Genomic DNA, 20,975 nt, shown 5'->3' with positions numbered 1-20,975 from the left:
TTAAACTGTCTAAACATGTTTTCACAGAATAGTTGATGTTCATATTCAGGTTTTTGTACTACAAGTTTTTCATAATTTCCATGAAACTCTTCCTTCAGTCAGAAAAGCCTGTGGTTCTCTTTGTATACCCCAGCAATGAAATGAAGCTTGCCACCTGCTTTTCCTACAACAGTCTATGTGATCATTCTATTTCTTGTCACCGTAAATTGTTTTGTGACAGTTTTAAGTTTAAGACAAACTGTCAATCTTAGCACCACTTTGAAATCTTGTCAAGGTCTGACTAGATATTTGCGCAACTTATTTTCAGATTTTACTTCATTCTAGGTGGCTGCTTCACCTGCAAAACATTTCATGTTACTATTAATATTATTTGCTAGCTCACTAACACACACACACACACACACACACACACACACACACACTCTCTCTCTCTCTCTCTCTCTCTCTTTCTCTCTCTCTAGGCTTGCTTGCTCTGATGGCACTTCTACATCTATCAACAATTCTTCAACCAAGATTACATGCTGCTTCCTCCCTACCTAGCAATTCTGCCTAGTCACAAATTTTGTAGTTTGAAACTGTTGTCCTTGGGCCTGTCCTGAACGTAGGATTCTCTGCTTATGACTATTCTACTGTACAACTTACATAGAATGCAGGTAAAACGTCATTCATATGGATTTTCTGGCAGTTTTTAATAACTGTGTATTAGTGTTATGATATTTCTTGACCTACCCCTACAGGTTCTGTTTCATACTCACTTGTACAAATTCTAATGCTTCATTGTAAAAATTAATTATGCAGAGGCCATTCCCTTTTTCTGTCCTGAGCCCAAGATTCTTATGTCCACATGCAAATAAGTCCATTAGGCAAAATAAAAATGCATTTTTTCCCACAAGTAATCATTGAAAGCATTCTCACCATTAAAATTCATTATAATGAGAAAATGAGATTGCTCCTTTTATTGAGACTGATTATTTTTTTCTAGAACTAAAAGATCAATCAATCAGAGATTGGGCAACCCATCATTGTCTATGTGCTACATGTTATGGCATCATTCTATCATATACAGGGTGGTCAGAAACAGTCTGGAAAGATTTCAAGGGTGTTGCAGGGTAGGCTGTGCTAAGAAATAATTTTTAAGGAAAAAATTCAGTACATTGTCCCATTTAGCATTTAATTAGCATTGAAGTTAGCTAATTGGACCATCGTGCATGCAGATTCGAATGGCGTGCCAGATACAACTTGTATCAGTTGTTCTCATAGTGTAGATAACGGTGCACAAGACTGCTCAGCATCTGGCGTGGGTTCGGTCCTTACTACAGTCCCATGTCCAGTTTTTTAATTGCTGTCTTGTTCAGTTTTTAGGAAACCAAACGAAGAACACATTTGGTGACACCGACTCTGGAAGGCCATTTGAATTTGCCGGTGTAGTGGCCTGACTGGCTAACTTCAAAGCTAATTAACTCAGAAATGGCGCAATATATCCAATTTTGTTCCTAAAACATTATATCTTAGCACAACTTACCCTGCAACACTCTTGCAAGATTTTCAGACTGTTTCTGACCACCCTGTATATTTTTATGGGCCCCTTTAGAATGTAGTTTATGCATTTATAAAGACTCAAGTTTAATTATTATTAATACTTATGATGCTTATATTTTGATTATGAAATTTGTGTCAAAATCTTCTGAGCTTACATAATGTGCTGGGGCAAATATTGGCTGCACTCCAGCTGTAAATTACTTAAATAAAATTTCAGAATTGTGGTTTGTATTTAAAGAAGTTAAATGAAAATTTCCCCAAACAGGGCTCAATCAGAAGTCCAGGTTCTAGCTGCTGGTACAATTTCCAATTATCCCTCAGAACTGCGAACTGCATGTACTTATGAATCTGGGTCGAGGTAACTGAAATCAGAAGTCATTGAAATAACGATCTCACCTTGAAGCTTAGTTTGGAGAAAATACAATAACGCTATTCCTTCATTTAGTGCTATTGTGAATAATAACACTATGATCCATGAGATTACTTTTTTGTCTGCATCACATGATAGCTAACAGTTGAGAGAGCTTGCTTTTCTTTTCATCCCATGAGTCGCATTATAAGAGAGCAGATACAGATCTTGGAATTCCAAACACACTGTGCACTATCAGGCAGCGGACGTGAACTGTCGTTATCTTTGGCACACACTGTGTGCATGCTCAGCACAGTATAAGAAGATATATTATACCCCATCGAAAAGGAGGTGGGTGTCTGCACTAGACTGCTCTTGCCCACCACAAGCAACTGGCAGATTGTGATTTTCAACAAAGACTTTAGTTGGAAAAGTAAGAATTGTTGGAAGAAACAGAAAGATTACTTATTTGGTGGATGCATATGTATTATATAGTTCATTGATATAACAGTTTGTTTGCATGAACTAAGAGCCAACAATTCTATATCATAACTGTTCCTATGAGAGACTGGGGTTGTATATAATAATAATAATAATAATAATAACAAATATACAGAAGAAAACAGGAGAAGAAGTTGAAAAATACATCCAACTGGCTGAGGCAGTCAAGGACATGTGGCATCAGGATAAAGTTGACATTATACCAATTACACTATCAACTACAGGAGTCATACCACACAATATCCACTAGTCCATCAACGCAGTACAGCTACATCCAAACGTATATATACAACTACAGAAATCTGTAATTACTGATACATGTTCAGTTACCCGAAATTCCTAAATGCAATGTAACATATACCGTACAGTTAAAAGGAAGTCACGCTTGATCAAGGTCTGCGTCACTTTCCATTGTTAAAGGAAAGAAATAGTAATAATAATGCATTATCATTCTGAAGAATCATTTAATAAAAAGATCTGAGTGCTTAAAACAATGCATGACTGTAGTTAACCCAGATTTTCAGTTCAGTGAACTTAGGTTAACATTTCAAAATATTCACAAGATCTACAAAAATAGCTAAAGGAATGATCTTAACAGGATGGATCCTTGAAGAGACTGAAATTCACCATACTCTTGTAGTTTACTAGTAATAGTATAGACTCTCTTTCTTTGCTTCCTCAAAGATAATGCAAAGGAAAACAACAGTTGCTCATCATCAGAAATGTTACTCAAGTTTATTGCACAGCAGGTGGAGTATTTTAGAGTGCCATTCAACGTGTGCATTGCTGTGACTGGCTTGCATTCTGATCGACCACAACTGACTGCAGTAGGTAACAGTGCATTCAGCCTGCTGTCTGTTTGATGTAGCCTCAACGTAGCGTAATCTCATATGTCCCCAAACATTTCTGACTGATTCATTCTCACCTTTAAATTTGCAAATATTAATGGTAGTTCCTGTCACTATTTGTGCAAGCAAGGAAATTATTAGTGTGTCTGGCCTAAGATACTGTTAAAACAATGTGGTAATTTGTTTCAAATCAAACAAGTTTGACTGTTTATTCAATTGTGTGGTTCCACTTATGGTGGAAACACTAATTTGTCTTAAAGTTGTGCCTTAGTTTAGATTCTGGTTTTTAGTGTGCCATATAAATACTTGTGTCCATGAGCGAGCTAAAAGCATTAACTTGAAAAATACAGAAGACAAAATAAAATAATTTGCTTGTTACTAAAACTAGAACAGAGAAAAGAAGATTGAAAGAAAATTGCACTAAAGTCAAGAATCTGGTACTTCATTTCTGTGAAACATAGGAGGAGCAAATAAAGTTTTAGCCAAAGATATCAATAGTCCCATTGCTATTTCCATATTACTTACTCTTATTCTGTCATTTGTATGTTACATTCAATTATAGTTGTTTCAGTAATGATTTTTGCCTTCTAATTGCTGCTTATATATGATATGCCAACTATAGTAGCTATTAATGTAACTTGTGTGTTGTTTCTCTAGGATTATGAACTGATTGTATTGTTAACAACATATTTCTGTTCTCTAGTCAAAGAAAATGCATATTTTTATCAATCATAGTCTTAAATAACTGTCTTCACAGATGGCATTATAAAAGTTATCATCAAATTGAAATAACCATATGTATTTATTTAGGTTCTCATTTTTGTTGATTCTCATAAGATTTTTCTTGTACAAATCTAGATTTTTGTTATTGCTTTCATTCTAAGAATTTTTAAGCAAAGCTGTTCTTTTCTTGTTTTCATTGGTTTTATTTTGTTATTTACATGGAGTCATTCGTATGTGTTTTGTGTGAAAGTAAATTAGTTAACTATATAGTGTCAATTATTTTCCACAATTGCAGAGAGAATGACTTTGGTGCAAAAAATAGAAGAATATACCCAGAACAAAAAGGAGATTGAAAATATTTTGTACAGCAAATTTTTGTGTGTTTTAAATTCCAAAAAAGAGAGAATTGCAAGCCTAGAACAAGAGTTATCAGGTATGTATCTTTTCCTTGCATTTAAAAATGGGAAGCCTGGGATGGAACAACAACAGTATTATGGAAAGGATAGACTGCTATTCATCACATAGAGATGGTGTTGGGTCACTACAGAAAAAAATGAAAAAGAATGCTGAAATAATTAAGCCTTTGGACACAGTCTTTGTTTCGAAGAAGGAAACTCATACGGCTGCTGTCTGCAGGCACTGGGGCAGTCTACTCTCACAACACACCTGTCATGCAAAGCAGCCTACATGTCAGGGGCTTTAGGCGATTACTAGCTCCAGGCTTAAGGGTGCCCTGTAAAGGAAGTATGGCAATGTGAGTGGTGCTTTAACTCCGTCTCATTGAAGCATGGTGTAAGTGCTGTTTGTTAACTCTTTATGCACAAATGAAGGACATGACCCATGTTATGACACCTGAGCACTGACATTTGAGCACTGTGTTCTCTGAGTCAGGTTATTAATTCTGTTTGAGATCAAAGGTTTCCTGACAGTGCTCTTGACTCAACAATTTCCCCTGGTAGATGAAGTGTCTCTCCATAAACAGGGTCCACCGGTGATGCATTCAGGTCTGGCTTGTGTACTGTTCATAGGCCGAGAAGTATGAGGGGTAAGGCTGTGGTCCAATTTGTATCATAGCACATTAATGCTGTTTTCAAGGAGTGGTGCCAGTGCTCCACCATCCCATTGTTGACTGGGTGGTAGCTTGTGTTGCACACATAATTTGCCTACCTGCACGAAAAACTCAGATTCTGGCATCCTCTATCAGTCTTTATATGTAGCAGACAAATAAATTGCGTGACCTATTGCGCCACAAACGTTGCTGCCAATGTCTCAGCAGAGGTATTTTCAACTGGGATTGCTTCAGACCAATACCTGAATCTATCGATAATTGTTAATAGGCGTTGCTGTACTTATGATGGTGGCAGTAGCCTACAATGTCCAGGCAAATATGGGCAAATCTCTCAGTGACCTCCGGAAAGTTGCCAGTGGGCACCTGCATGTGCCGTGTAATCTTGCTCTGTTGGCATACTACGCAAGAGCAGGCCCACTGCTGACAAACATAATGGGAGAGGACAAGTTTCACCAGCGCTCTGACGCCTGGGTGGCAGAGATCATGTAGGCCATGGAAAATCAACCTTTGTAGTCCTGATGGCACATATGGGTGGTTTCTTCCTGTGTAAGTGTCGCAATAAATTTGTGTGTTTGCTTCAGGTACGTTGACAAGTGTGAGCTGTAGGCCAGTCTGCATATCATGCAGAAAGTTACGAATCAGCTGATCAGTCTGTTGTGCATTGCATAGGCGTGAACGTTTGACAGTCTCCTGACGGTGCTAAACAGTGACAAGCAGCCAGCCACCACCCCCCTACGGTTTGGGGATTAGAATAGGCCCAGGGTATTCCTGCCTGTCGCAAGAGGTGAATAAAAGGAGTCTCACACTTTTTGGCTATATAAGTTCAGGTCCCATTTTATGATTTGTTCTGCCACTTTCTAAATTCTACAGAAGTGCAGGCCATATGGGGAAGGGCGCCTTATGTGGTGCATGAGTTACCACAGTGCCCTTAATTCAATCTCCTGAACCTCTTGTCATGAATTTGCATCTCCATCTGCAATTCAACTATTTGGGCGAGGACACTTTTTCAGGGTATGTCATCTTCTTCCATTGTCTCCTGTCCTCTTTCACCCCCATGACAGTATTGGATTTCTGTGCACCCAATATCCAGCATGGTAGCCAGTCCATTGTGGTGAGTGTCATGTACTCATTTGGTGGTAGCCCCCTGACAACACAGGGATCACACTGCTGATGCCTGAGCTGTAAACTCCCCATGTATGCCAAGGAGTAGGTGCCTGTCTTCCTGGGGCATCAGAACTCCTGGCAATGGCCATCATACCAGGTGGTCTTTGTTGTGGCTGGGTGACACCCGTGGGGAGAGCCCCTGATCGGAGTGGGTGGCACCAGGGCGGATGACCCGCAATGAAGTGGACTAAGTCATCTCTTGTTGGTGACCGTATGGCGCCAGCAGTCTCTAAGAAGGACGAGGTCGAGTTCAATGCTGATGGATATGACCCTAAATCATTTCCCTCCCTTGCTACACCATGGGAGGAACGTAGGGCTACAGAAATAAGAGAGCCATATTCACCTCGGTATTTAGACTGTAGCAGAATGGATGGGGACTCCTTTCTACCTATGAAGCCTCAGTTTTGTTGTTGAACATCTTGAGAATAAGTTTAGGGAAGTGACAGCGCTGTCCACGATGAGAAGTGGTGCAGTCTTGATTCAGACAGCATCCCCAGCCCAATTCCAGGTGTTACTCGCTCGTGACTGGCTGGGTGATATTCCTGTTTCTGTCACTCCCTATAAAAGCCTCAACATGGTCCAGGGGATTATTTTCTATTGCGACCTCCTCTTGCAGTCTGATGACAAGCACTGTGCCAGTCTAGAACGGCGGGGTGTTCATTTCATCCGGCGCATTTACAGGGGACCCAAAGACAACAGGGCTGCTACCGGGACCTTCATCGTGGCCTTTGAGGGTGATTGATTGCCTGAAAAGGTCAAGGTGATGGTTTACCATTGTGATGTTAAACCATACATTCCTCCCCCAATGCGGTGCTGTAAGTGCTGGAAATTCGGGCACATGTCTTCCCACTGCACTTCCAACGCCACATGTCGCGACTGTGGATGTCCACTGCACCCAGATACTCACTGTGTGCCTCCTCCCACTTGTATCAACTGTGGAGAGCAGCACTCCCTCTGCTCGTGCTCGCCAGACTGCACAGTACTCCGAAAGGAGCGGAAAATCATGGAGTACAAGACCCTGGACCGGTTGACTTACCAAGAGGCGAAATGTAAATTGGAGTGATGACACCCCATTTGGTTGACATCCACATACGCTGCAGCTACATTACCATCATCTTCCCAAGTGCCAGTGGTTCATCACTCTGTGCCATGAACAGTGGGCCCTCCGGGCCTCCTGAATACATCTGTTGCCATGGTGGTAGGGAGAAAATCTCCTTCCAAAGTACCTTCTTTGGGTGCAACTATTTCAAAGGTTTTCCATTCAGTGTGAGCCATTTGGGGATGAACTCCCAACCTAGTTTCCATGGTGCAGCCTCCTCTCCCCCTCCACTCGCTTTTCCCCTTGCCCCCTTCCTGCTATGTCACCAGCACGGTAGTCAGTCCCTGTGGTGGAGCACGGTAGCCAGTCCCTGTGGTGGGGCTGTTAAGTACCCACTTGGCTGAGCCCCCTGACAACACAGGGATCACACTGCTAGTACCTGAGCTGTTAACGCCTCGTGTATGCCATGGAGTCGATGTTCATCACTTTGGGGCATCAGAACTTCCAGCAATGGCCACTGTGCCAGATGGCCTTTGCTGTGACTGGGTGGCACCCACGGGGCAAGCCCCTGGTCAGATGGGTGGTACTAGGGCAGATGCCTTGCACATGAAGTGACAAAAGCGTCAACATCCTGGCCATTCTGTGGCCATCTCTAAGAGTGATAGAAGATATGACACTCCTTCTTCTAATCGTTTGGCCTTCCCCATCCTGGCCACCACCTGGGAGGAGGGTCAAGCGTGACAGCTTGGGTTGAAACCTTTCCCTCGGTACCTGGTTTGTACCAGGTCAGATGGTGAAAGTTTTGCCACGACCAGGCCTTTGATTTTTGTGGAAATGATTGAAGATAAGTATGGCGAAGTGGAATACATGAGTAAAATGAGGTCGGGTTCTTTGCTCATGAAGACATCTTCTGTTGCCCAGTCTGAAGCCCAGTGTGCTTGTGACCATCTCGGTGACATCCCAGTCTCTGTTGCACCCACCAATCTTTGAACTCAGTACAGGGCATCATTTTCCACTGGGATCTTCTTCTCCAAACTGACGAGGAGCTCCATGCAAACCTCGAGTGGTGAGGAGTTCGATTTATCCGCCATGTACAACAAGACCCTAAAAACAATCGCACCAATACAGGCGCCTTTATCCTGGCCTTCGAGGGGGGATACCCTCCCAGAGAAGGTCAAGATGATGGTGTATCGGTGTGATGTAACACCTTACATTCCACCACCGATGAGATGCTTTAAATGCTTACGGTTTGGACCCATGTCTTCCCGCTGCACCCATGATCCCCTCTGCGGTGACTGTGCGTGCCCCCTCCATGAGGGGAGTGCCTGTGCTCCATTGCCAGTGTGCGTAAATTGTAAAGTGCAGCACCCTCCATGCTCGCCAGCATGCCCGATGTATGTGAAAGAACGATGGATTCAAGAGTACAAGACCTTAGATCGACTTACCTACATCGAGGCTTGTCAAAACTATGACCGACTACATCCCTTGCCTATAACTACTACTTTTGCTTCAGTTATGTCCATTCCCCATCCCACTTCATCCTCATCCCAGCCCTGTCCCATTCGCCCCACACCTTCCTCATCACCCTCCCTCTCCCACTCCCCTTCCCCCTCCCACTCCCCATCAGTACCCATACCCACCCCTTCAGGTGCTGCTCCCCCTCCCCCACCGGAGAAGTGCTCCCCTTCTTCGGCAGCAACTGGTGCTGGAGCTCCCTCCTGGGACTCCTCTTCCTGGCACCCCCCTGAAAGGCAATCTGCAGCTCCACATCGGCCATCTTCACAAGAGAAGAAGCAGAAACACAAGAACAAGGGCAAGGCTCCTCTGGTACTCCCTGAGGTGCCGCCTTCTGCTCATCCAGCCAATGAACCAACAGAATTTGACCCCACCTATATGGACATTATCCCATCCTTATCGGTGACGGATGGCGGCTCAGCGGCATGACTGGCTCCGGTCCGTTCGCTTCCCATTTGGATTCCAGCTTGAGAATCCTCCAGTGGAATTGTAATGGATATTTGCATCACCTCCCGGAGTTGCAGCCCCTTCTTTGCTCCTCCTCTGCTGCTTGCATTGCTCTCCAGGAGACCCATATTGTCAATTCTTACTCACCCACTCTTCATGGGTTCCACACTTTCTGTCAGAACCGAATTGGCCTCTTGCAGGCTCCTGGTGGTGTTTGCACCTTGGTCCGCAAGGACATTGTTAGTAAACGGGTTCCCCTCCATACCACTCCGGAAGCAAGTGCTGTCAAGGTCACTCCAACCACAATCTGTAATTTCTACCTCCCACCTGACAGGCTGCCCACATCCCTTGCCCTAACCACACTCCTTCAACAACTTCCTTTGTCCTTTCCTGCTTCTATGGGACTTTAATGCCCACAACCCTCTTTGGGGTAGTCACACGACTACTGCCCTGGGCAGGACAGTTGAAGCTGTTCTGGCAGGGCTTGACCTCTGTTCGGTGCTCCCACACACTTTCTCTGCCACTGACCTCTCCATCTGCAGTCCCAGCCTTCGTCCCTTGATTCGGTGGGATGTCCACGATGACTTATGTGACAGTGATCATTACCCGATTGTTTTGACCTTTCTTCAGTGTATCTCGCTCCATCACCCTCCCAGGTGGGCCTTCTCTAAAGCTGATTGGGGTGCCTCCTCATCTGCTACCATCCCCCCTGTACCATGACACAGCAGTATTGATGAGTCTGCACAGACTTTGACTGCCGCCATTCCTTCTGCAGCTGTTTCAGCCATCCCTTCTTCCTCGGGTTCCCCCCATTGGAAGAAGGTCCCTTGGTGGACTTCGGAAATTGCCATAAAAGACCATCGCCGTGCTCTTCAATACTTCAAGTGTCATCCTTCTACTGCTCTCCATCTGGTCTTTAAATGATTCCGCGCCCAGGCCCGTTACCTAATCAGCTTTCAGAAACAGATTTGCTGGGAACGATACGTGGCTACCATAGGACCATACACCCTCTCTTCACAAGTCTGGGCGAAACTCAGGTGAATTTTTGGGCACAGTCCTCCCACCAGCATTGCAGGAATTTCTGTGTGTGGTGTTGTTCTTATCCATCCGGACTTTGTTGCAGAGCATTTCATTCAACAATTTGCCCAAGCCTCTGCATCGACTCAGTATCCGCCAATGTTCCTCATCCTGAAAGAGTGCTTGGAACGGCTGCCTTTGTCTTTCATTTCTTGCTGTTTGGAACATTATAATGCCCCATTTAGTGAGTGGGAAGTCACCAGTGCTCTCGCCCCTTGTCCCAACACAGCTCCTGGACTGGATCGAATATGTAACCAAATGCTCCAACACTTATCGGTGGCTGGCCACTGTCATATACTGACTCTTTTCAACCATCTGCGGTGTGAGGGGGTATTTCCTATCCAGTGGCAGGAAAGCATTGTTATTCTGATGTTGAAGCCTGGGAAGCTACATCTTCAGTTGGATAGCTAAATTAGCCTTACCAACACCCCCTGCAAGTTCCTTGAACACATGGTGAGTCGGCGGCTGTTTTGGATCCTTGAATCCTGCGACCTTTTGTCATCGAGTCACGGTGGTTTTTACTGTTGCTGCTCTACAGTGGATAACTTCGTCCACCTGGAGTCTGCTATCCTGTCAGCTTTCGCCCATCGGCAGCATGTCATTGCAGTCTTCTTTGACCTGCATAAAGCCTACGGCACCACTTGGCGCCACCACACCCTCACCACCCTTCATGAATGGGGATTTTGTGGCACTCTGCCCGTTTTTATCCGTAACTTTCTTTCTTGTTGCTCTTTCTGGGTCCAAGTCGGTTCCTCCTACAGCACTTCCCATTGGCAAGAAAATGGGGTTAATCAGGGTTCCGTGCTAAGCATCCCTCTCTTTCTCGTAGCCATTAATGGACTGGTGGCAGCTGCTGGGCCGACAGTGTCCCCCTCTTTGTATGCTGACGATTTCTGTATCTACGTCGCTTGCTCCATCATGGCCACTGCAGAACACTGTCTACAGGGGGCAATCTACCAGACACAATCTTGGGCTCTCTCCCATGGTTTTCAGTTTTTGGTGGCCAAGTCGTGTGTCATGCATTTCTGCCATCACCACACAGTCCATCCCCATCTGGACCTGTCCCTCGATGGCCAATCCCTCGAGGTGGTGGACAGCCATCGCTTCTTGGGTCTGGTCTTCAATGCGTGGTTGACGTGGCTCCCTTATCTTCGCCAGCTGAAGAGGATGTGCTGGTTACATCTCGATGTTCTTCGATGTCTGTGCAACACCACCTGGGGTGCAGACCACTTTATTCTACTGCAATTGTACAAAGCTCTGGTCCAGTCTCGTTTAGACTACAGGAGTCCTGTCTGTGGTTCTCACCTTCGACATTGCAGATACTAGACCCCATCCACCATTGTGGGGTACGACTTGCGACTGGTGCCTTCCAGACTAGCCCCATGATTAGCCTTCTCACAGAGGCAGGAATTCCATCGCTGCGAGTTTTGCGCCAACAGCAGCTGATATCCTACACACTCTGCATTCACTGCACCCCAAAGCACCCTAATTATGGTCTCCTTTATCCAGACACAGAGATCACCCTCCCGTGACAGCGGCCACAGTGTGGGCTTACCACGGCTGCCCGCATTCAGTCGCTCTTTACTGAGCCCCAGCACTTCCCTTCACCGCCTCTTTTCTCCGCTCACACACGTACCTCCTCCATAGTGCGTTTCTTGGCCACAGCTCTGTCTTGATCTCTCCACCAATTCAAAGGATTCTGTCTCTCTGGAGGCCCTTCACCACCAATTCTACTGTCTCCTCAGATCATTCCAGGGTTCAGAAGTGATTTATACTGATGGCTCCATGGTTTCTAGTCACACTGGTAATGCTTACACCTATGCGAGACACGAGGAACGTCATTCCTTGGCAGATGGCTGTAGTGTTTTTACTGCAATTGGTAGTCATCTTGTGTGCACTGAACCATGTCCACTTCTGCTCATGACTGTCCTTCACTATCTGTAGTGACTCCTTGAGCATTTTGCAAGCTATCGGCCAGTGCTTCCCTTGCGAGCTGTTGGTCATAGCTATCCAGGACTCCCTTTCTCTCCTTGATCAATGTGGATGCTCAGTGGTTTTCATTTGGACCCCAGGCCATGTTGGGATCCCTGGTAATGAACTTGTGAATCGACTGGCTAAATTGACTACTAACAGGCCATCTCTTGCTATTGGCATTACGGAAATAGACCTTCACTCTGCATTACGTCGTCAGGTTTTGGGACTTTGGAACTCCGAATGGCACACTCTTTCTTCAACGAAAAAGCTCAGGGCGATAAAGGATTCTACAACTATGTGGTGGTCCTCCTTACTGGCCTCTCGTAAGGCCTCTGTCATCCTTTGCTGGCTCCGTATCAGCCATACTTGGGTGACTCATGGTTATCTCCTCCGTCGTGAGGACCCCCCTCTCTGTCATTGTGGATCGATGTTGACTGTAGTTCACCTCTTACTGGACTGTCCCAACTTAACTGCCCTGTGATGGACTCTTAGCTTTCCTGACTCGCTACCCCTGGCGTTAGCTGACAATGCCTCAGTGGTTGATTTCATTTTATGGGCCTTACCATTCCTTTCCTTATGGGATCTGTTTTATCTTGAGTGTCTATCTTGTCTACCTGTGCTTCTTCCTTCATGCTCCTTTCATACGTCACTTTCTTTCCCTCCTCACTTCTTGTGCCTTCTTCCTTCCGTCTCTGTCAATCATTCGTAATTTTATGGCTATTGTAGTTCCCTCTTATAGTGTGAGGTTTTATCGGTTGTAGTTATTTCAAGATGTGAGGGACTGATGATCATTTAGTTTGGTCCCTTCTCCAATCCAACCATCCAACCTACCAATTCTACACCTGCGGATGAGGTGGAGAACTCAGTGTCCTCTGAGGCCCTGGACCTCACTGATACCTCATCCACAATAGGAATGGATACAAATACTTAATCAGTGGCAGCAGGTGACCCTGAGGCGTAAACTCCTCCTTGCATGCTTCATGCCTTGCCAGCCTCACGATAATGTCATCCTCCAGTGGAATTGCTGTGGTTTTTTCCACCACCTGGCTGAGCTACGGCAACTGTTAAGCTTTACACCTGCTTTCTGCATTGCCCTCCAGGAAACCTGATTCCTGCCAATGTGGACCCCTGCCCTTCGCAGCTATAGGGGATATAATAAGAACTGTAGTGACTATAATCGAGTGTCAGGTGGAGTTTGTGTCTATGTCCTGAACTCAGTATGCAGTGAAATTGTGCCCCTTCAGACCCCTCTCGAAGCTGTGACTGTCAGGATAAGGACGACGCAGGAAATAACTGTCTGCAATGTATATCTTCGTCCAGGTGTGTACAGTACCCCTGAATGCATTGGCTGCACTGATTCATCCACTTCCTAAACCTTTCCTACTTTTGTGAGATTTTAATGCCCATAACCCCATGTAGGGTAGTACTGTGCTTACTGGCCGAGGCAGAGATGTTGAAACTTTCCTGTCTCAACTTGACCTCTGCCTCTTAAATACAGGGGCCTACATACATTTAAGTGTGGCTCATGGCATTTACTCGACCACTGATTTATCCCTCTGCAGTCCAGGACTTCTCCCATCTGTCCACTGGAGAGCTCACGATGGCTTGTGTGGTAGTGACCACTTTCCCATCTTCCTGTCACTTTCCCAGCACCATTCCCCCAGACATCTACCAAGATGGGCTTTAAACAAGACAGATTGGGAAGCCTTCACCTCTGCTGTCACCATTGAATCTCCCCTACCTGCTATCATCGATGCAGTAGTTGAGCAGGTCAGTTGAACGCTCGTTTCTGTGGCAGAAAAAATGATCCATTGTTCTTCAGGATGCCCCTGGCGAAAGTCAGTACTTTGGTGGTTGCCAGTAATTGCTGAAGCCATTAATGAGTGTTGGCGAGCTCTACCGCAATGTAAGCAGCATCCAGCCCTACAGCACCTAATAACTTTTAAACCGCTCTGTGTTCGCATTCGCCAGCTTATAAAAAGACGGAAACAGATGTGTTTGGAGAGGTACATCTCGACCATTGGGTGCCATACATCACTTTACCAAGTATGGACAAAGATCAGAAGTGTTTGTGGGTACCAGACCACGACAGGTGTTACTGGCATTAACATCAATGGCATATTATCTACCAATGCAAACGCAATTGCCAAGCACTTTGCTGAGCACTGTGCTCAAACCTCCATGTCAGAGAATTATACCCCAGCATTTCGCACCCTCAAATGGTGGATGGAAAGGAAAGCCCTCTTGTTCACTGAACGTCACAGTGAACACTATAATGCTCTGTGCATCCTTGCACATGGCCCTGATACAGCTGCTGGGCCAGATCGGATCCACAGTCAGGTGATCAAACATCTCTCATCCAAGTACAAGTGACATCTCCTCGTCATCTTCAACCAGATCTGATGCGATGGCATCTTTCCATCGCAATGCCAGGAGAGCACCATCATTCCAGTGTTTAAACCCGGTAAAAACACGCTTGATGTGGATACTGTCAGCCCACAGCCTCACCAATGTTCTTTGTAAGCTTTTAGAATGTATGGTAAGTCTTTGATTGTGTTAGGTCCTGGAGTCACGTGGCCTACTCGCTCCATGCCAGGGCAGTTTCTGCCAGGGTCACTCTACCATCGGTAATCTAGTTTCCCTCGAGTCTGTCATCTGAACAGCCTTTTCCAGTCGCCAACAACTAGTTGCTGTCTTTTTTGATTTACGAAAAGCTTACGACATGACCTGGCAACATCATATCCTTACCACATTATATGAGTGGGGTCTCTGGGGCCCGCTCCCGATTTTTATCCAAAATTTCCTATTGCTCCGTACTTTCCACGTCCAAGTTGGTGCCTCCCATAGTTCCCCCCATATCCAGGAGAATGGGGTCCTGCAGGGCTCTGTATTGAGTGTATCTCTATTTTTAGTGACCATTAATGGTCTAGCAGCAGCAGCAGCTGTCAGACCATCAGTCTCACCCTCTCTGTATGCAGATGACTTCTGCATTTTGTATTGCTCCTCCAGTATTGGTGTTGCCAAGCGGCACCTATAGGGAGCCATCCACAAGGCACAGTCATGGGCTCTAGCCCACGGCTTCTAGTTTTCAGCCGCAAAGTTGTGTGTGATGCACTTCTGTCAGCGTCATACCGTTCATCCAGAACCACAACTTTACCTTAATGATGATCCACTCACTGTAGTGGAGACATATCGATTCTTAGGACTTGTTTTCGACGCCCTGTTGACATTGCTTTCTCATCTTCGTCAGCTAAAGCGGAAGTGCTGGCAGCACCTCAATGCCCTCCGCTGCCTGAGCAACACTAACAGGCGTGCAGATCGCCCTACGCTGCTACAGCCCTACAGAGCCCTTGTTCAATCCCGCCTTGACTATGGGAGTCTGGTTTATGGCTCAGTGGCACCCTCAACATTGCGTTTACTCCACCCAGTGCACCACTGTGGCGTGTCCTGGCAGAGGCTGGAGTCCCTCAATTGCATGTCTGGTGTGCACAACTGCTCGCCAGTTACATTGCACACGTTCGTAGCTGTCCTGCGCTTCTGAATTAGCGTCTCCTTTTCCTGTCTTTACCACCTATACTCGAGGTCTATTTGCGTTCACCTCTATGGTGTACACCAAGGCCGCAGCTTCGGCTGGACCTTTCCCATCATCCTAAGTACTCAGTTAACACTGCAGCTCTCTGCTGTCACTTCCTCTCGATTCTTGACATGTACTGGGACCATGAAGTGGTTTACACTGATGGCTTGATGGCTGATGTTCATGTTGGCTTTATGTATGTTCATGGAGGACATATTAAACAGCACTCCTCATCAGATGGCTGCAGTGTTTTCACTGCAGAGCTGGCAGCCATTTCTCATGATCTTGAGCGCATCCGCTCATGCCCTAGAGAATCATTTCTTCTGTGTACTGACTCCTTGAGCAGCCTACAAGCTATCGACCAGTGTTACCCCTGCCATCCTTAGGTAGTGACCATCCAGGAGTCCGTCTTTGCCCTGGAATGGTCCAGTCATTCCATGGTGTTTGTGTGGACCCCATGCCACATCGGGATCCCAGGTAATGAACTTGCCGACAGGCTACATGGAAACCGCTTCTGGAGATCGGCATCCCTGTAACTGACTTGCGATCATTATCACGCTGCAAGGTTTTTCAGCTTTGGGAGACCGAATGGCATAATCTCAGTTCACACAACAAACTGTGTGCCCTTAAGCAGACTACAAATATGTGGAAGACCTCCATGCGGGCCTCTCGCAGGGACTCTGTGGTTCTCTGCTGGCTCTGCATTGGCCATATGTAGCTAACACATTGCTACCTCCTCTGTCGCGAGGATCCACCTCAGTGTCACTGTGGCTCACATATGACTGTCGTCCACATCTTGCGGGACTGCCCACTTTTAGGGCGGACTTTCAACCTTCCCAACACCCTGCCTTCGGTGTTGGGCGACAATGCCTTCTCTCCGAAGTCGTCACCCTCTCACCATTTTAATTCTGTCGACACTTTCTTTGCTTTTGTTTGTCTTGGTGGTCGTCTTTTCCCTACAAGTGTTCATCTTGCCTTGTCTTTTTTGGGGTGGACATTTTAATGTGTTGCAGAGTGGCTGGCTCATCCCCTTTTATTATTGTGATCAGCCAGCACAGACCATATGCTCTTTGGTTTTAATACCTTCTTCTACTTTTCCTTGTGGTGTACGTTTTACCCGTTTTTTGTTCGTTCCATTCATTTTCTTTTTAGGTGTGGTTTTGGGTGGTTTTGTACCTTGAGTCTTGCTAAACAGTTGTCATTGTTTTGCCGGAAGGCATATGTGAGTGGCTTGTGATCGGTACGTACGGTAAAGGTTCTTGCTTCCAGTTGTGTGTGGAAGTACTTTATTGCTACATATATGGCTAACAACTTGCGATCGTATGCTCTCTGTCTTTGCTGTGCTGACGTCAGTTTACACAAAAAGAAGGCAAGGGGTTGCCAACACATCGCTGAAGTGCCACTCTCATTGCTGTTTGACTGGTGTCTACAGCTAATGCCATGGCTACAGTTGTGGTAGAGTGTATGAGGAGTGCAGCATCGCCAAGAGTCTACTTGGCTGCCTTAAATGTGTCGATCATTGTTAGGGTCCATTGCAGTAATGCTGTGCCCTTTGCCTTGGGACTTGACACCGCAGCTACGAGTTGTTCCTGCACTTCAGTGGCATGTGGCAAATGGCATCGGTAAAAATTTAGCATGCCAAAGAATCTGTGCAACTCTTTTGCTGTAGCCAATGTCAGTAACATACTAAACTGTCCCTTCTGTATAATGTCTACTCCAGAACAGAAAGTTACAACAGGGAGAAATGTACTTTCTTTGGTTTTTTATTTGTTTTGTGGTTCTGGAAGGCAAGGTTAATTTGATGCCTATTTAATAGCATTAGAGATAAGTACAGTACATGTAGTATGGACAGGCTAGATGAACCTTGTGAAATAGCATTAAAGGGGAGATGGATTGAAAGAATGATTAAGTGGAATAGGGGGGGGGGGGGGGGAGGTAGTAATCAGATCAGAACAGTCATGGAAGGAATAAAAATAATGTATAGATCGCAGGTAACCATTCACAGTGTAGTTCAGGTGATCAGTGGTTGACAAGCACATAAAGAGGAGTGAAAATGGGGCTGAGCTTTTAGACAATGCTCAAGGTCATGGCTGACTGTATTGTCTTAGTGCTGCAGCCTAACTGGGGTGTGAGGTGCTGTTGAGTGGAGCAGATGAGCAGAGAAAGGAGGTGGTGAGGGGAGGGAGTAGTGGAGGGAAGAGTGGCTGATGACTGGGAGATGATGACTGTTAGGAGAACCCATGGTATCAGTGTGTATTACCAGCAAACCAGCTTAAGTTTAACTGTGAAAGCCATCACTTGTCTTCAAAAACAAGTAGAGTGTCAGGTGTATCATTTTTACAATGATGTTGTAATAATAGAAAAATATTATATACCAATAATTTGCACATATTTTCATGCGTAAGTAGTTTGTTTTGGAACACATTGTTTTTTTTTCCATTAATTTCAGCATGAAGTCAGCACTACGACAGCATTTTGTTTCTGTCTTACAGTCTTCAAAACATAATTACCTGATCTGTTACTGGATATTGTTTTGTTTTGTTTTTAGATTTGAAGTCAAAAACTCAGCACAGTGCCAATGAATCAGAAAGTGACAAATGTGGTACAGCTGTTGTAACGGAACCTAGTTCTAAGACAACCAGGATAACAAGGAAAACAAATAAGAAACCATATCAGCGTAGAGTTCGTAAGTCTCCACCCTCAGTGGCTGTTTATGCTGAATCGCAAGTGTCATCAGACATTCCAGTTGAAAACAATGACACACAAACCACTAACTCTAACACAAGTAAAGAGCTTAAAAATAAGCAAAATGTACGACAGACAAGCCAACAAAGGACAAAAACTAACCCTCTTGTTGAAAATAGAACTATTTCATGCAAAAAGGAAGCATTAGTTCCATGTACTTCAAGAACACTTGTTGAACAGGTGTGTGAATCAGATGTCTCAGAGCATACAGGTTCCACTCAGCATCAGCCTTCCAAGAATAGTATAGTACAGCAAAAAACTCGAAGTGCTTCCCCAATTGCATCTACAAGTACTTCAGTAATACCAGTAGAAGACCACTTTACTGTGAAAAATGAAATTCCTGGTCAGTTTGTTCCAGAGCAGCAAGGAATGAGTATATCTTTGCAGACACATGCAGATCAGAAATCACCCCTTTTAGTAAAAAAAGGTATAGAGGATCTTATATCAGAACGAACTGAATCTGTTGCTCGCTCATTACATAGCTCAGAAACAAAAGATAAAACAACACAGAAAATATCTGAAGTAATATGTGCAATTGATTTAGTGTCACAGAAAACTAATGCGCAAGCAAATGTTCCCTTGAATAATGTAAAAAAACTTACAATTACAAAAAATGATAAAAAAGTTGTCACCAGTCCAGCAAAACAAAGCAAGGAATTCGAAATAATATGTCCTTTAGACAAGCTAATACAACCAAAATCTCCATCATCTCTTATTCATAAGGAAACAGCTCGTACACCAAACACTAACACTTTGAAACGACCAATTCAGTCAATGAATATGCAAGATAATAGTCATGAACTTTCTAGAGAAGGCACAGATGTATCCCAGAAAACAGATGTAAGTAGTGCAGATGGGGTAAACACAAATTCCAGAATCAATGCAGCAGATGCTATATCTGTAACAATGTCATCTGCCAATCCCACAAAAAGTCAGACTGAAAGAGAAAGTAATCACTATGACAGTGAAACAGATGTAGATGAGCCAGAGGATGTTTGCAAGTTATCTGCTAAGCACAGATTTGTTAATGGCATCCTGGAAGACAGCAACCTTTCTTCACTCACAGAAAGTGAAAATCTTGAAGTTAGATGTGATGAGGCACATCAACCAGAACGAAAGAAAACCATTGAAAATTTATTGAATGATTCACAGGATTCAGACAGCACTTCAGAAGAAATTCCTCAGGCTCTATTACCAAAGCGTACTCGTCGGTCAGAAAGATTTAATAAATGTGTTCCAATAAGTAAGAAGTCCATCAATCACTTTACAAAACTGAGTCATATACAAGATAAAAGCCAAAATGTTGTGCAAAATGTGCACTCAGTACTGTATGAGCAAGAGACTCAGATAGTTGACACACAGAAACTTTTGGATGGTTTGGGATAATATGCATGAGACGAATGTGATTTCACTTTTAAATTTCATAGAGAGACTGACAAGTGAACTTAAAAGGAAATGTAATGTGAATTATTGTGAACACACAGGAGAGTATTTATTTTATTTTGTATATTTTATTTCATAAGTAATATTTTCCTGCTCGAAGGAATCATGACACCTCAGTATTTTTTATTTATATTCTCATTGAAAGGAGAATTAAGTTTTAGTCACGCTCCCAATATAAAACACAATGAACATGAATTGCAGGCTGTGAAAATACTGCTTTAGAATTATATATTGTTCTTTATTACATAACCTTTTAATGAACATTAAATGTAACTAATTATTCATTTTACTAGAATTTTATGTAACTTTTATGAACAGTTACCTTTTTATGTGTTTATAACCCTAGTGGCATGCTGCATGTACTACATGAATTATGTTGATTGTATTACTTGAGCAATTTTATGAAAACAGTTTTACTGGCATGTTTTATCTGAGAAAATAATTGTTAATAATAAATGCTTTATTATGGAAAAATGTTTTTTTTTAGATTATCTCCCCGAATAATCAAAATCTCGTTACAACAACCAGTTCATTAAGCTTCAAGATGTTTCTAAACACTAGAACATCTTGATAAAATCCTCAAAACAGAAAAAATGCTTTGCACATTGGACTATCCAGCTATTGTAAATATGGAAGCAATGTGCCTTCCCAAGCTCCATGGTGTCCCTTGGCTGTTATTGTGAATATCCCTGCAAGGTTCTTACAAGAAGCAATTTACATCTAGCTCTGAGCTAGAAGTTCTATGTCAATTGCTCTGTTCCTCATTATTGGCAAATAACGGGTCTACACAGAGGAGGGGTTTTTTACTAGTTCATTATGCTCATATAGATCTTTTTATTGTGACTGTTATGAGCTCACAGAATCAGTTGTTAGTAAATATTTAATGCGTTACGCTGTTCAAAAATACTGTGCTCATAGCATTCCTAATTTACACATGCTTCCTGAATTGTGGTAATTGAAAAGCACTG

General features: G+C 44.1%; 1 protein-coding gene across 1 annotated transcript in view; it reads left to right on the top strand.

Moving 5' to 3' along the window:
- LOC124600779 overlaps window positions 1–20,445 on the top strand; it is a 28,758-nt gene extending 8,313 nt beyond the window's left edge. Inside the window, exons 4-5 of the mRNA XM_047136194.1 lie at window positions 4,256–4,393; window positions 18,368–20,445. Coding sequence (XP_046992150.1) covers window positions 4,256–4,393; window positions 18,368–19,950 — 1,721 coding nt within the window. The 3' untranslated portion in view covers window positions 19,951–20,445. The remainder of the gene's footprint in view (window positions 1–4,255; window positions 4,394–18,367) is intronic.
- Window positions 20,446–20,975: the final 530 nt, after the last annotated feature.

This window comes from Schistocerca americana, chromosome 1 (assembly GCF_021461395.2).
Source record: "Schistocerca americana isolate TAMUIC-IGC-003095 chromosome 1, iqSchAmer2.1, whole genome shotgun sequence".
Taxonomy (NCBI): Eukaryota; Metazoa; Arthropoda; class Insecta; order Orthoptera; family Acrididae; genus Schistocerca; species Schistocerca americana.
The sequence above is the reverse complement of the archived record's forward strand: the minus strand, read 5'-3'. Positions and strand labels throughout refer to the sequence as shown.